This window comes from Ziziphus jujuba, chromosome 11 (assembly GCF_031755915.1).
Source record: "Ziziphus jujuba cultivar Dongzao chromosome 11, ASM3175591v1".
Classification (NCBI taxonomy): domain Eukaryota; kingdom Viridiplantae; phylum Streptophyta; class Magnoliopsida; order Rosales; family Rhamnaceae; genus Ziziphus; species Ziziphus jujuba.
Genome location: NC_083389.1, coordinates 13,985,797 through 14,003,067, shown reverse-complemented (window position 1 = coordinate 14,003,067; position 17,271 = coordinate 13,985,797). Strand labels below are relative to the sequence as shown.

The following is a 17,271-nucleotide window of genomic DNA, read 5'->3' as shown; positions in this document are numbered from 1 at the left end:
TGTAATTATATAAAAAGTTATTAGAAAAACCAGATTGGAGAGTGTGTGGTAGAGTGTGTGGAACTCCAGCAAAGAAAGTCCTAGGATTAGCACTGCCAACAGTAAAGCTTGGCTGTGGAACACTCTGCTGAAATGGTTGAGCATACCTATAATAACAAACATCACCAGTATGTCCAACCATTTTACAGACTTGACAAATTGGTCGATTAGTACCCCTGCCACGACCAAAGAAACCTCGACCTCGAGTATTGTAATTCTCATTTCGATAATTGTAGTTGCCAACAAATCCTCTGTCAAACCGAGCTCGTGGAGAGAAACCACGACCAACATTGCTATTGGAACCAGAAAACTGAAAATTACGTCCAGAGGTCTCAACATGCCCATGAGTTGGAGGTTGGACCAAGTTTACAGAATTCAAATCAGTATGAGAAACTGAACTTATCATATTTGCTGAATGAGAATGACCAAGATTCATAGAAAGAGCAGAATTATAGTCTTCCAACTTGCTTTCATACGCAAGTAACCGAGATCGAACCTCTGTCAAGCCGATTGAGTCTAGTCGAGAATTAAGATTTTCAGAGACAGGATCAAACTCAAGTCCTAAACCACCAAGAATATAATACGCAAAATCTGTCTCATGCACAAATTCACCAGCAGCCTCAAGATCATCAGCAATTATCTTCATTTTGAGCCAATATTCATTAATGCCTAAACCTCCTTTTTTGGTGGATTGCAACTGTGTTCGAAGACGTAAAATCTGAGATCTGGAGTGAGATGCATACCTAGATTCAAGAGTCTGCCAAACATCAAATGTTGTTTGTAGCCCAACCAGATGCCGTAGAACTTCCCGTGAAATTGTAGCTCGAATCCATCCTAATAGCAATTGATCCTGTTTCACCCAATAGTCAAGTTCTTCGTCAACATCAGCAACACTGTCAGATCTATCGTCTGCAAGAACTGAAACTTTTCCTGATGCTGTTCTTCGGATTAGAATGAATTTTTCCAGATCATGTCCTTTGAGAGTAGGAAGAATTTGTGACCTCCACAGAACAAAATTATCTTCCTCAAGTTTCATAACATTGCTTGAGAAAGGTGAAACAACAACCAACGCATATTTCTGAGTAGCCATGAAGCTTGGCTCTGATACCATGAAAAGGAAGAAAAACAGCAAGAAAAAGAAACAAAATGCAAGAGAAAATTCAAGAAAGAAAGAAATCAGAAAAGCCGAAAACTTCCTGAGAAAAACTTCCAGAGAGTTCTTTACGAGTTCTTTTTTTGTAAAACTTACTAACTAACAAGAAACTAATACATCAAGTATTTATATTAGTACTCTAAAACAGAAACAACAAACTTATAACTAAAAATACAAGCACGTGGTGGGTCACATGACATTTAACTAACTGGTGTGATAATCTGGCACCAAGGCTGTGCTAAAGCTATGCTGAGCTGTTACCATTCCACAATACAAGTTATAAAATTTTAGATTGATGGACAAAATAGTTTTGGTTTAATTGAGAAAAATATGTAGGAATACGTGGGTGTTTGTGGATTTAATTGGAGAAAGACTTGGTGATTGGACATATGGTGGGTAAAAATGAAATAGAATTTAAACCATATGTATGTGCAACGTAAGAAACCAATCAATTACTAGGTAATCTCCACTTTGCACATATAGCTTCTAAATCCTATCTCACTGACTATCGAATGCCAATTGTTCCCACCAAGTCATCCTCCAATTAAGTCCAAAAACACCCATGTGTTCCTACCTATTTTGCCGCATGAAACCAAAACTATTTTATTGTAATATTCAGTCATCCAAAAACTTTCAATGATACCAAAGGCAGGTTCTTTCATTTCGTTAATTGGGCGTAATTGCTTCCAACACCATGACTAAAGGCATACCCATGAGAAAATAAATTAACTCTTGTAATATAAAGGCATACCCATGAGTGAGAAGGTCGTAATTAAGAGTTTTGAAGTTTGAATGACGATGAGCGTTATATAGCTAGAAATATTGGGTCCTCAAAAAGGCCTATTAACTTACAAATTAAGTTATGACTACCTTCCATGCACAAAATTAGTTAAACTCAAACCCAATAAGGTCCTCAACTTATGTTTATGATTTATCGACAAGATTTTTTTTTTTCAAATGAATAATTATTATTATTCATTACTAGTTAATACGATAACAACTTGTTAACTTATGCAAATTAATAGTTACAAAATTGTTATCTGATTTCATTTTAATTTCCTTTTGATTCTGCAATTTGAAAAGGATCTTATTTCTAAGAATTTCATACTTTGAGGCTGTCCGTTGGTGTCGGAAACAGTTTGGTTGTATGTCCGAGCCTGAACTGATGAGACGGCCATGAAAAGTCAAACGAAGCTCACGCTTCCTGGCAATGATCTCATGATGATTATTAATGTCATTTTGTGTTGCTGGGTTTTGTTTGAGTTAAATTTGTATTGGAAGTAATGGTATTTATAGGACTTGGTTGATGAATAATGGACAAAGCAAGTTCGAAAATTCTTAACCAAATTTCATTCGATTCATGCATAGCTTCAGCCGTCAGGGCACTAGTGTCATAATACTAATAATAGTGCCAAATCGCTGGCTGCGGATTTCCTAAAAAAAAAAATACATGGTTTAAAATGAACCTTCCAAAAAAAAAAGGAAAAGAAAAATATGATATTAGGGTTTAGGGATTCAAACTTAAAAGTCATTGTTGATGAAACTACGGTTTTACTCCTCAAAAGGGTTAAAAGAAAAAAAAAATTTTAATTTGTGTATTTATATTTATATGTAATCTTGCTTTTAATTATTTATTAAGTTATAACTTATGACTACACTGTGGGATAAATATATATCACTTTATTTACCAGTGTCTTTTTATCTTTTTAGTTTTTGCTAAAAATCAATATATATATATATATATTTTTTTTTTTTATTTCACTTTTGCTTATGAAGGAGGAGATCAGCTAGTGGAAGGTAATATAGCCCCGTTCCTTTACTAATTAGTAAAGGAATAGTGGGTTCGTATAGTAGAACAGGCGTGACACTAATGGAAAAGCTTGACTGTAGATCGAATAATATTTGAGAATCTTTTTATTGATTCTTTTTTAGCTCTTTTATTTTAGAAGTATTTAATGTGATAATGTCAATGGGAGCAATGTAGCCTACACTGACAATACCCTATAATTTTTGAGACTTGAAATAATTGTTCATTTAACAAATCAAAAATCATAGTTTTTTCCATGAAAGATTGAAATAGGAATAGTTGAGTGGAAAATGTTATTGGCTATGGTGTTGGAAGTAACTACACCCAATTAATGAAACAACAAGGCTTTGACACCAATGATTGAACTTCGTGTACTTGGATATTAATGGAAAAAATAGTTTTGGCTTAATTAATAAGTGGAAGACTAAGTGGGAGACAATGGCAATTGAGTTAATGGGTAAATATATTGTTAGTTTAATATAATGGGATTCGATATAGATTGGTTTGGTTATGAAGGAGGAGATCGCTAGTGGAAGCTATGTAAAGGAATACAGGTTGGACAACAGTTCAATAGCTTGATTACAGATTAAATAATGTTTGAGAATTTTTTTTGTTGATCCTTTTTTAGCTCCTTCATTTAAGCAGTATTTAATGTGATACTGTCAACAGAAATAGTGTAGCCTGCATAGATACATCCCACAATATTTTATATTTGAAATAAACGATCATTTTAACAGATTAAAAATCATAGTCTTTTTCATAAAAAATTGAAACAGAAATAATTCAGGGGAAGATGTTATCGACCATTGTATTGAAGTAACTATGCCCAATTTATAAAAGAATCTAGTTATGACTCTGATACCATATATTAAAAGATTTTTGATGATTAAATATTAGAATAAAATAGTTTTGGTTTAATCGGGCAAAAAATAGGTAGGAACACGCGTTGGTGTTTTATGAGTTTAATTGGAGGAAGACTTGGCGGAACAATTGGTATTGGATGGTGAGCAAGATAGAATTTAGAAACTATATATGCAAGTGGAGATTACCTAGTCGATTGGTTTCTTACGTTGTACATATATATATAGTTTCTAAATTCTATTTTATTTTTACCCACTATATGTCCAATACTTCCTATTGTACTCCACCTCCAATTAAATCCAAAAACACCCACCTATTGGTACACATTTTTCCCAATTAAGCCAAAACCATTTTGTCCATCAATCTAAAATTTTATCATTTTGTGTATATATATATATATATATATATATCAACAACACGTGCATCACATGTGATTTTCCCACGCCATTCCCTATATGAGATCGGTTGGAAAGGGGAACGAAGCATGTCTTAAAAGAGAGTGTGGATACATTTCCCTTGCGACGCGTTCCCATGAGGGAAAATAAAACCGTGAGGGGTAGGATTGGGTTCACCACCTAGCTTCTAAAGCGAACAATATCGTGATTGGGCTTGGAATGCCCGTGCCAATGGGACTGGTAGATAGGGGTTGTAAGAGGATTCTCCCTAACCATTGCGACACGTTTTGACAAAACCGTGCAGACTGGGCCCAAAGCGGACAATATCGCATGCGGGTATGTGGATACCTTTCCCTTGGGACTCGTTCCCATGAGGGAAAATAAAACCGTGAGGGGTAGGATTGGGCTCACCACCTAGCTTCCAAAGCGGACAATATCGTAATTAGGCCTAGAATACCCGTGCTAGTGGGACTGGTATGTAACAGCCCAGACCACCCACATCAAGATATTGTCCGCTTTGGGTCCCGCCCGCACGGTTTTGCTCTTCCCTACCCCAGTACAACGGTGGGTCATAGGAAAAGGCCTCTTGAAGGGAAAGGTATCCACACGCTTATAAGCCATGCTTCGTTCTCCTTTCCAACCGATGTGGGATGTTACAATCCACCTTCCTTAGAGCCCAGTGTCCTCGCTAGCACACCTATCCGGGTCCGGCTCTGATACCACTGTAACAGCCCAGACCACCCGCATCAAGATATTGTCCGCTTTGGACCCGGCCCGCACGGTTTTGCTCTTCCTGACCCCAGTACAACGGTGGGTCACAGGAAAAGGCCTCTTGAAGGGAAAGGTATCCACACGCTTATAAGCCATGCTTCGTTCTCCTTTCCAACCAATGTGGGATGTTATAGGTAGGTAGGGGTTGTAAGAGGATTTCCCCTAACCATTGCGACCCGTTTTGACAAAACCGTGCGAGCTGAGGATTCCCCCTAACCATTGCGATGCATTTTGACAAAACCGTGCGGGCTGGGCCCAAAATGGATAATATTGCATGCGGGTGGACTGAACTGTTACACCCTATATATATTTACCTTTGCATGGCAATGGAGTGTTATAGACTAAAAAACCAAGCAAACTCTTCTGTCTTCAGACATTATCTATCGCTCAAAATGATGAAGTTGATCGGAATGAGGCCGAGCATTATCTGGCTTGTCATGGCCATGGTGACCACGGCACAAATTATCCCTCCTCTTCGTCCTCCGGTGGTCGACACAACCAGACAGCCTCTCCGGCGAGGCTTGGAATACCACATCAAACCTGCTTTTCTGGACACATTCAGCGGTCCTTCAACTTTGGTAGAGCACAACATATCATCTGCACTCTGCCCGAACTATGTGCGTGAGGGACGGCCTTCCTCAAATAGACTCCCCGTAGCCTTTGAGCCAGTGGAAGAGAACGATCTACTAGTGAGGGAGAGGAAGAACTTCAAGGCAACCTTTTATAAGCCCACAAAGTGTGAAGGTTCAACAACATGGAAGGTTGGAAAGAGAGACGAGGAGACTCAGAAGAGATTGATTGAAACTGGAGATGGTGGAAGGTTTGGGAACTTGTTTCTGATAGACGGATCGGGTGAAAGGTTTGGCGAAAGCAAAAATATTTACAATCTTCGATACTGTCCTACTGAGATCTGCCCCACATGTAAGTTTGAATGTGGAAACTTTGAAGCTTTAATCCTTGAGAATAGGGAGAGATTCATGAGCTTGGGAAATGATGGTGCTTGTCAGGACCCGTCCAGAATTCCTCCTCCGGAACCCTAGACAGCCCTGATCCCAGGGAAATACCACCGAACCTTCCAACGAAAAATCCGGCAGCACCTCCCCTAAGGGATTTACTTACCACAAATTTACCTGCACTGAAAACACACTTCAAAAATATCCCCTTATTCCTCCCACAAACTACAAATTGGTTCCACAAATTTCAGCACTTCAAAACAAAAATACAGTAATCCAGTGCAAGATAAATACAACAAGAGTGAAAGAAATAGTACAACTGCAATAAAGAAGAACAGGGTACTTCACGAAGTAAAACAACGATGAAGATCAAGTCCGCTCTGGATGAACACCGACAACCTGGTACCTAGAGGAACGGAATTTAAGAGTGTGAGATGCTAATCATCTCAGTGAGCGACCCTACTACTATACCATATAATATCACAGTAATAAGTATAAATAATAATTATTTGGAAATAATAATTTCTCTCAAAACCCTTACAATTCTCTCAGTTGGAAAGATTCCCCTTTTAAAACATTTTCACAAAACCCTTTATTCATATTCCCCGAAAACCAAGACATCAAATAAATATCCGAACAGTAATAATTATATTTTTAATTCCAATACAGTTTCCAAACATTTTATTTTTAAAACACAGTTCTGAAAATCATTTGATGCACCCACTATATACCAGTGGCGCCAACAGTACCCAGCGTTCCAAGGTACCGCCAGACAGGAGGTTATAGAGAGAAACCGGCATACGGTCGCGTGGCGTCCCACTGCGCCGCTGCTAACCAGGTGTCCCGGCCAAGGGGGGTGGCCTACCCTCATCCGATGGCAACCACAGGACAACCTTATAATATCAACCGCGCGCTACTCACACCCACCTGCGCGCTAATCACATCACCTGTGCGTTAATCACACCCACCTGCGCGCTAATCACAACCGTGTGCACACTAACCATATCACATATAAACAGAACACCAGTACGTGCACGGTGCATCCAAAAATCATAAAATCCACAAATTTAATTTATAAAACAAATTTCACATTTTTCATAAGCATAGCGGGCATAATCCATCCGCTTGAACCCGGAAATTCTCCGTAATTTCTTTATAATCAACACCATAAATTCCATGATTTTCAAATCCACCAACTACCAAATCCACCAATTCAAATATCCACATTTTCTCAATAGCATAAATAATTTTCGAAATATAATAATCAAATCTCATAATATTCCAGGGGCATATGTTATAAAAATTGAAATCACCAACATAACCAAATATTTTCCTTGAAATATTTGAAAATCAAATCGTGCCCATTTTACTATTAAAACCACACCAATTTCAAAATCCTCAAATCCATAAAATAATTTCACAATGGCATACTTTTATAAAATGCACATTTTCTTAAATCCAATAAATTCATAAATAATTCCATAATAAATTGAATAAATATTTGGCACATAGAATTTAAATTCCAAATATTTAAATCACACACATATTATATTCACAAATTAAATTTCCCAAAATTAATTTGAAGGTGGGTCACTCACCTGGAGCACGCAATTAACCCATGATCCACTACGGGATCAATTCTACGACTCACCGGTGCTCCTAGAACAAAATTCACAGACAGTCAAATAAATTAATATTTTATTCGGGTAAATAATACCCGGTACCCGGGGGATCAAAACACAAACGATATCTAGAATTTACGAGTTATATACCGAATCGAAGCTCGAGTGATGCTAATCACAGATTCGGTCTTACTTCCCGGTGATCGGACCCGACGGGGTCGGAATCTCGCCGGAAAGCTTTTCGAGTTTCGGCTCCGCAATTCTCCCAAACCGTCGCGAATTGGCGGAAACGGAAGCCAGATTCGGATTCAGGAGGTCGAACACAGCGGACTGGAGCTGGCCGGAATTTCGGGTACTCACCGGAACAGTAATAAATCTTGAGGAGAGCAATCCAACGGGACCGGCAGTGAGCAAAACGGAGGTCGGACGGCGAAGAAATCACCGTTTGAAGATTTCCGACCCCTCGCCGGAAAACGCTCCGATCCCGGCGCGTCGGTTGGAGAGGATGATGGGTGTACGGCGCGCGTACTGTAGATCGGCCGGAATAGTGCCTATTCGCGGTGGCCGGCGGTGGAGGGGGAAAAATCACCGCCAAACTTCGGACGTCCGATCCGGGTGCGTCCGGCGGCCGTTCGCCGTGAAATTTGGAGGTTTTGCCGGAAATGAGGTGGGCAATCTGGCTGGCCGGCGCGTGTACAGTAACTAGGCTGGAAAACGTGAAAATGACCGGCGGCCGGTGACTCTCTCTCTCTCTCCTCTCTCTCTTTCTCTCTCTTCCCCGAGTGTTTTAACAAATAAAAACCCTGCATGACACTGTTCATGCCACGTGGACCAATCAAAAGCTGACACGTGGCATTTCACTGTTCACCGACCCAAAAACATTAAAATAATACGGTATCCGATAAACTTCAAACGTCCATAACTTTTTAACCGGATGTCCGTTTTGAGCGTGCCACTAGTCTGTGAACTCGTATCGACGAGCACTTCACAACCATGCATGAGTCAAAGCTCAATTCCCCATAAACAAAAAGTCAACTCCGGCACCCCTTGGACAGTTTGGACCGCAACTTGTTTCGTCCATAACTTTCAAACCGTAGTTCCGTTTTCGACGTGCTACCAGTCTACGAACTCGTGGCATCGTGCACTTCGCCACGGTACCCTAGTCAACTCAAAATTCACATCGAGTCAAAAGTCAACTTTTGACCCCCTTTGGTCAACGGTCAACGGTCAACCTCGGTCAACGTGCACGGATTCCGGTGCGATTTGGGACGGGGTGTTACAGTGCTCCTGTAGCTGTTGAGTTTGAGAGGATTAAGTTACTTAATTAGTTAAGTCTAAATAATTATAGTATTTTCTCTATTGGTGGAAAACATATATAATTATAAATAAGAAATAAATCTATCTCTAGAGATCTCCTAATTATAAATATAAGAAATGAATCGATCTCTAGAAATCTCCTTGTTTCCCAGCTAAAATATTATGTACATCTCCTTTTGGAGTTGTAACTCCAAATTAATATATATGTAAAAGAAATTAATATATATGTAAAAGAAACAAAATATTATGATATTTATATCATAGATGATCTATTTCTCTTACCTTTTATCATATCCTTACATTCCCTTTTTATTGTCTTCATTTTTGGGCACTATTGATATAAGGTCACTTTGTTCAACTTAGCAAAGGAATAGAATAAATTTAGTGCAATTTAAAATAAAATAAAATAAAACTTTTTTTTTAAATGAGGTTTAATTTTATACTAATCAAATAGGTATTGAAATAAAATATAAAAAATGAGATAGAAGATCTACATCCCTATTTTAGCAATATAAATTTATTATCATACTATTTTATTAATTTCGCATGTCACATCTATATATATATATATATAAATTCTATTATCAAGATATTTTGAGAAAATTTTTGTATTTAATATATGATTATTTCAAAATATACAGTGACTTTAATATTAAATTCGCTTAGATCTAGACAAAAATTTTATTAGAATATTTTGATAGAAATAATTATTTATTTATATATATTAGTATATGTCAGAATTAATTTTTATATAATACATACCAAATATACATAATAATTTGTGCACTTAAAATCATACACTAAATTATGATACATATCTATGTAATGTAGTAAAGGCTGCTGAGCTATGATATAAACAATTAGGCTTCAACCTTACTTTTTCAAAGTAAATGATCCATTCTATATGGCCATTGTCGGTATTTCCAGCTTTAATTTGATTGGCAATTTTAGTGTTTATTTATTTGCTGATGTCCACTCTAATTAAGAAAAGAAAATCATAAGCACTTTTCTTTCAAGATTAATTTAGAGAGATTATATATACATAAACAATAATAATAAAAAGCAAAAAACAAGTGAAACACATCTTCCATTTGCACGTAATATCAACCAATAAATAAATAAATAAATAATTGCACATAATAATATATATGTGTCGCCAAATGACGTTGAAGAAAACAAACAGACATCTATCCCATTCACCTACATATATATACATATATATATATATATATATATATATATATGGAACCCCAGTGGCATATCTCAACACCACGTGCATCCCACGTGACAATGCCCAACGTAGTATATATAAGTGCTTCGTTGACGATGCATGTGGCAGAAGCAGATTAACATGCAAACGTACAGAGATAGAGAGTCAAAAAGTCAAAAAAACCACAAAGCGTTTCCTTAGATTAACTAAGTATTAATTTAATTGTTGTATAGGGGTCAAAACAATAGAAGTTGATGCGAAGGCTAAGCACGAGCTTGATCATATGGCTTGTCATAGCCATGGCAGCGAAAGCCCAAGACGATGAAGAAGACGATGTCGTTGTCGAGTACTCTTCGGTGCTCGACACGTCCAGACGGCCTCTTGAACGCGGTGTAAAATATTTGATAAAGCCTGCTCTCCTCACCCACGTTGGCGGCCCATTAACGATGATAGACCTAAACGGATCCGGGTCATGCCCTGTCTACGTGGGTCAGGGAAATGTTTCGGGTTTGAATGAAATCCCTGTAACATTTAATCCTTTGGTTGATGGAGAAAACTTGGTGAGGGAGAGGAAGAACTTGAAGGTGGCATTCTCTACTGCAAGAAGAACATGCACAATATGGAAGGTGGGCCAGCAAGACCCGTTGACCCGAAGGAGTCTGATTGAAACAGCGGGAGAATCATCATCAGACGGTGGAAAGTGGAGCAACTACTTTGTGATTGTAAGAGATCAACGGTTGGGAGGTAATATCTATAACTTGGAATTTTGTCCAATTTGTAGGTTTGGATATTGCGGGCGTTTAGAATGTTTGGTTGAGAAGGGAAAGAGATTGGTAGCCTTGGGTGTGGAGGGTTTTGCGCTTCCTCTTGTGTTTGAGAGGGTATAGGGTACGCTTATCGGTATTAAGGGCATGTGTTTTAAAAACTATATAAGAACCTTTTTTTTTTTTTTTTTTTTTTGGGTAAATGAAAACCTTCTTCCTTTATACATATATATTAGTCAATCATATCATAAATATTAAAAAATTAATTTTATCCACTTTTTAAAATTTGATTTAAATACATATTGGTCATTTTCTTTTAAATATATTATCAATTTTCTATTAAGTTTTTAAAAGCTATTATTTTTCCTTTATTATTGATTCACTAAACTTTCGAGGTTCATATCATCTACTCCCTTTATAAAGCTGCTAAATGTAACTTTTGGAACCTGAAGAATTAAATTATAATTAACATAAATTTTGGTGATTCATATGAAATATATATAATTCAAAATTAAATGTCTTTTTCTTTTTTCTTTTTTAAATAATCTCTTTTTTTTAATATATTTCATTTATTGAAGTTAAATTAAAGTTATAATTATAGAAAGTTAAATTTAAATTTAAATATCATACCTATCACAGTGTATCCTTCAATACATGTTCGGATAAATATATAACATCATTTAACATACTAATTGTTATAATTTCCACAATTGAAATATGTAGGAAAGACTAATAGTATGTACTCGTTTATGTAAAATTAAAAATGACAAAAATAATATGACGTCATATATATAATTTTTTTCCCAGACTGTTTCTTTTTTCTTTTTTTTTCTTTATTCTTTTTTTTTTTTTTTGGTGTGGAAAAAAAAGTAATACTTTTTTTAAAGGTTTTTTTTTTTTTTGTGAATTGTTTTTAGAGGATCTGTTATTGAAAAAAAATTGCCATTTGAAGTGAGCTCTACTTTTTTATTCAAAGAATATTCCCAGTAAATTTCTTCAATCAGTTATTTTTCCCATGATCTTTTGTTTGGCAACTAATAAAAAATGTTAGGAAAGTACCATGTTGCTTTAGTTTTCAAAAGGATGTAAGAAACGTCCAGCCAGCCTAAAGCCTATAAGGATGTACCGCTTAGATTGAGCAGTTATAGGGGCTTTATGCTTATCTCGGGTCCCACAGATTTTGTACAAAAGCCTATATCGTTAAATACTCATTACTCCAAAAATAAAAAAATAAAAAAAACTACCCATCAGTCATCATATTTTTTTTGCTTGAACTACTCATCAGTCATCATATGCTTTCTACAAAAAACCACTTATCATGATATATGCAACATTAGCCAAATTAATACAGATACACTTAAAAATAACTCTAACATTCAATAGTCAATAGATCTCTAAGTTAATTGATTACACTTTTAAATCAATCTGTCAAAAATCCAAGAAATTAAAAATGATCTACATATATATAGTGTATTTATATAATTTTAATTAAAGTGGAAGAATAATCAGTCATTTAATTCCTTAATTGCTTCAACAAATGTAGGTATTTCCGCTGCTTCCACTACTACTACTACTTCCATTGTTTCCAGTACTGCTTTCATTAGTTCCAGCACTACCAGCAGTACTAGTGCTACCAGTATTAGCCGATAATCGCAGTTGATGATTAGCCCTGTGAACCACAACAAGAGCCAAGTGAAGTGTATCTTCTTGAACCCTAAACGACCAAATCTGAACCACATCATCTTTTTGAAGTCTATTCGTTCGTGCCACATCCTGCCAAGAAGTTCTGAGAACATAATTACAAGAGCTGGCCTTGCCAAATTGCTTGGCCATATCCCATTGCGTCATGTTGATGTTCATCACCTCCATTCTCTCTTCATTCGGTTGTTTCATCAACAACGGGATGTCCTCGATAACCTGGTGTCTGCTGAGTATGGATTTCTCTGCGTCCGTCAAGAAATCCCCATCAATTATCTGTCTCACAGGGATTAACAGCCTGTTATGATGGGCTTTCAAATCCGTCTCTGTGAGTTGCTTCTGAATTCCCAATTTTATATTCTTTCCTCGCATCGCTTCGATTTCTCTCATGAATTCCCCCGGAAGCTCCTGGTACGATGCCCGATCGGCCGCCTGCACCGGCCGCCGTACGAAGTTGGAAGGTCTTTTTCTCCGTTTCGTACTTTTCTCGGAATTTTTTACTTTGGTAATATCCCAATCATCAGCATCATCTTTTGCTTCTTGGTTTCTTGATCTTTTCTTGGAATTCTTGGCTTGAATCATATCCCAATCATCATCATCATCATAGTTTTCTTCTTGGGTTCTTGATATTTTATTCGATGAGGGTACTTTAGGAATCTTGAGCTTGAGGCCGTGAACGATTTGATCACCGGCCTTAGTCTCATTCTCTTTCTGATAAGACTTCAACAACGACGGTGGTGGTGATAATCGGTGTTGTTGTACTATCTCTTTGCCCTTAAGACGTCGTCGTGTCTCTTGCTCAAGAACCTCCAAAGCAACGCCGCAGATGTCGGCCAGCATATCAATGCCGGATTGATCGATTTTGAAGTCGAAGCCCTCGAAATCCTCTTTGTTCAACAGCCTCATCTTCTTCCTTCTTCTTTCTTTTTTCTTTTCTTTAACTTCGATTCCCCAACAAAACAAGAATTAAAACTAGTAATTCAAGTTCTTTTTTTTTTTCTTTTTTCTTTTTTTTTTTTTTTTGGGCAGAGAAAATAAAAGAGCACCGACAGAAAGATTGAAAATAAAAGAGCGCTGATCACAAAAGCAAATAATTGTTCATTCTTTCCTTTTTGTATTCGGAGTGGAGTAAAGCCGTTGCGGTAATTAATAATGACATATGTATAATTGGGATTTTAGTAATCCTTTTGCTAATTGGTAGGGTTGGCACTCTACTTCTCTCACAGCTGTCTCTCTCTTATTATTCTTAATTTTCCTCATCAATTTTGGATCTAGCTCTCTATTTTAATGGCGCTTAGGGTATATGCATTTTCTTTTTACTCAGCCTTTTTTTTTTTATTATTTTGTTTTATTTGGCTTTACACTCTTACTTATATATGGATCCCGATTTCTGTCTTATTTTCCTCGGTTCATGTCATCAAGTTCGAATGAAACTTATAAAATTTTGAAATTTGTTATTTAAAATTAGCTTAATTTATTTATAAAAAGTTCAATAGCTCGACACAACTAGTTTTAATATAGAAGTTTAAAAATTATGAAAATGTAATTTCTTAATTATTTTATCATTCAATTATTAGTACATTCCATTTATTCTATTAATTTTTTCATAAAATTAAATAATTATAATATTATTTATATATTATAACCATTTTTATTATCAAACTAATATTACAATATAATTTATACATAAGTATATAAATATAAATTCAAGCTGCTCAAGATTAATTGACTTCATATATCATTTGTGTTTCATTTTTTACTCAAGATTGATTCATATTTTTTGCAAATCAAGTTTGAGCAAGTGAAACCCAAATGGATTACGAGCTGACCTCAAAAAATTTATGCCTATAAATTATAGTTGTAATCTTATGCGAAGGTTCTTGAAGAAGCACAGGAATTTGACTATGGAAATTTTATCTCCATGCTTGTAAAATTACAGATTGCACTAGTACATATGGTGCAATTTATAAATTGAGAGATCAATATAAAATATTTTAAATTCAAAGATCCAATATATAACTTGATCAAAGTAACTATGATAAAATGCAATCAATTGTATAGTTATTAAATCCGATAGCATTCGTAATATGCTATTTATATAGTAGTAGCATTCGTAATATGCTATTTATATAGTAGTACTATGTTCGTACATATATATATATATATGTATATACATATTTAAAGAGTACCATGTCCGTATTAATCATATGCTAGATAAATAATAATTTTAACAACTTCTTAATTGTTTGCGAATAGATAAATAAACTACTTAACTGTTATATAAAATAAAATTAAAAAAAAAACTATTCCATTTGAACTATAATATTATATATAGTTTCCCCTCCTTAACTTTGTTTTTTTTTTTTTTTTTTTTGGTGGGGGGGGGGGTGTAAGGAAATAAAATTACTACTTTTTTTTTAGAGAATCTGTTATAGAAACAAAAATGCCAATTGCTGTGAGCTCTATTTATTCAAAGAATTTAAATTATTTAGTTATTTTTCCTATTCTTTTGTTTGGCAACTGGAAAAAGGATAAGAAAGCACCAATATAATTAGGAAAAAACTTAATTTTAAATGCAATCATTACCTATGATATGATAAATCATTTATAATTGAACACTTAATATTTTTTTTATAATTGTTTTTTTTTAATGGAATCCCCATGCTTTGACTTGATGTTTGCATAAATCTATAGACGATTCCATTTTGGTAATAACTGAAAATTACACAAATAATAAGATGTAACATGTTACATAAAATACTTTCTCAATAATTACTTTCCAAAAGATGTAGAAACCTATTGATTTGAGAAGTACAAGTTTTTTGCTTATCTTGAGTCACACATCTTTTGTTACAAAATTTATATTAAGTTCTAGTCATAATATGCTTAATTTTTTCCAGAAAAACTACTCACAATATGCAACATAACCAAATTCTTAAGAGCGAATCAAATGTCATAACCAAACAATTTAAAATACTTTTCCTTAAATCAATTTGTCAAAACTTAAAAGAGAGATTTAAAAAACAAAAAACAAAAAAATTCAAAATCCAAGAACTAAACATGATCTACATATATAATTAGATGTAAGTTTAATTAAAGTGGAAGAATATATAATTCAGCTAATTCCTCTCTTTAACTAAGCTGCAGGGAGGAGTTGCTTCGGTAGTAATATTGCTATTTCCACTGCTTCCACTACTACTACGACTTCCATTGCTTCCACTGCTTCCACTGCTTCCACTACTTGCGGCACCACTAGAGGTACTACTAGTACGAGCAGGCATTGATCCCAATTGATGATTAGCCCTGGTAACCACAACAAGAGCCAAGTGAAGTCTATCTCCTGTAACCCTAAACGACCAAACCTGTACCACATCATCTTCTTCAAGTCCATTCCTTTCCACCACATCTTTCCATGAAGTTCTGAGAACATAACATGAGCTCGTCTTCCCAGATTCCTTAGCCATATCCCATTGCCGCAGATTTATGTTCATCACCTCCATTCTCTGTTCATCCGGTTGTCTGATCAATAACGGAACGTCTTCTATGGCCTTTTGTCTCCTAAGTGTGTCTTTCTCCGCTTCCCTCAAGAAATCCACATCAACTATCTGTGAAAAAGGGATTGACAACCTGTTATTATTGCTTTTCAAATCGGACTCATACAACTGTTTCTGGATCACCAATTTTATATTCGTCCCCTCCATCGCGTCGATTTCTCTTCTGAATTCTCCGGGAAGGTCCCGGTATGAGGCCGGATCAGACGGCGCCGGCTGCCGTACGAAGTTGGATGGTGCTCTTTTCCGTTTGGTACTTTTGTTGGAACTTTTGATCATCTTCTGGTCGTTTCTTGATCTTTTACGCCGCGGCGGCGGCGGGTGCTGCGGCGACGCCGTTGTAACTGTACCAGTTGTAGTTGTTTCAGGAATCCCGAGCTTGAGGCCATGAGCAATTTGATTCTCTTTCTGTTGTATTATCTCTTTCCCCTTAAGACGTCGTCGTTTCTCTTGCTGCAAAACCTTCGTAGCAACGCTGCAGATGTCGGCCAGCATATCAATACCGGACTGGTTGGTCTTGAAGTTGAAGCCCTTGAAATCTTCTTTGTTCAAGAGCCTCATCTTCTTTCTTTTCTTTTAATAAAAGAAGTTTCTGCGGAGAAAATAAAGAGCACAGCAGAGAGGCAAAGAAAAGAAAAGCAAAGAGAATTAAGTTTCAGGAAAAGCAGATTGAAAAACCTGATTCTTTCTCTTCTTTCTTTCCTTTTTGTACCAGTCGAATAGTGAAGCCGTTCTGGTGGATAATAAAGACATACTTGGGATTTAAGAAACAATTACTTGAAAATAGCTAGGGTTAATCACAATGCGCTCGCGCTCACAACTGTATATATATTCTTAACCTTTTAATTTTTTTTTTTTTTTTTTTTTTGGATTTAACCCTCTAATTTATATAATAATGGCCCTTAGGGTATGCACTCCGTTTCATCACACTCCCTCTATTTACTCAATTTTTATTTTTATTTTTTTATTAGGTTTAACTCTCTTAAACAAATAAGAATATAGAAAGTAACTATCTCTTTCTAATTGAGGTTTCATAACTAATCAAACAATAGTAGGATTTCATACTCAAACAAGTAATATAATATCACCTCATTCAAAAAATTAAAAAAAAATTATTATTTTATTTTATT

General features: G+C 35.8%; 3 protein-coding genes across 3 annotated transcripts; 2 read left to right on the top strand and 1 right to left on the bottom strand.

Moving 5' to 3' along the window:
- Positions 1-5,418: 5,418 nt before the first annotated feature.
- LOC125419522 (kunitz type trypsin inhibitor 111-like) lies at positions 5,419-6,007 on the top strand. The gene is made up of 2 exons (XM_060812897.1): positions 5,419-5,947; positions 5,994-6,007. Exons 1-2 carry the CDS (start codon positions 5,419-5,421, stop codon positions 6,005-6,007), a joined length of 543 nt encoding a protein of 180 aa, XP_060668880.1.
- Positions 6,008-10,322: 4,315 nt separating this feature from the next.
- On the top strand, positions 10,323-11,015 carry LOC107432611 (uncharacterized). The gene has a single exon (XM_048465716.2). The coding sequence runs from the start codon at positions 10,383-10,385 to the stop codon at positions 11,013-11,015; it is 633 nt and encodes a 210-aa protein (XP_048321673.2). The 5' UTR covers positions 10,323-10,382.
- A 1,407-nt stretch (positions 11,016-12,422) lies between these two features.
- On the bottom strand, positions 12,423-13,544 carry LOC107432612 (putative B3 domain-containing protein At5g35780). Its single transcript, XM_016043798.4, has one exon. The coding sequence runs from the start codon at positions 13,494-13,496 to the stop codon at positions 12,423-12,425; it is 1,074 nt and encodes a 357-aa protein (XP_015899284.2). The 5' UTR covers positions 13,497-13,544.
- Positions 13,545-17,271: the final 3,727 nt, after the last annotated feature.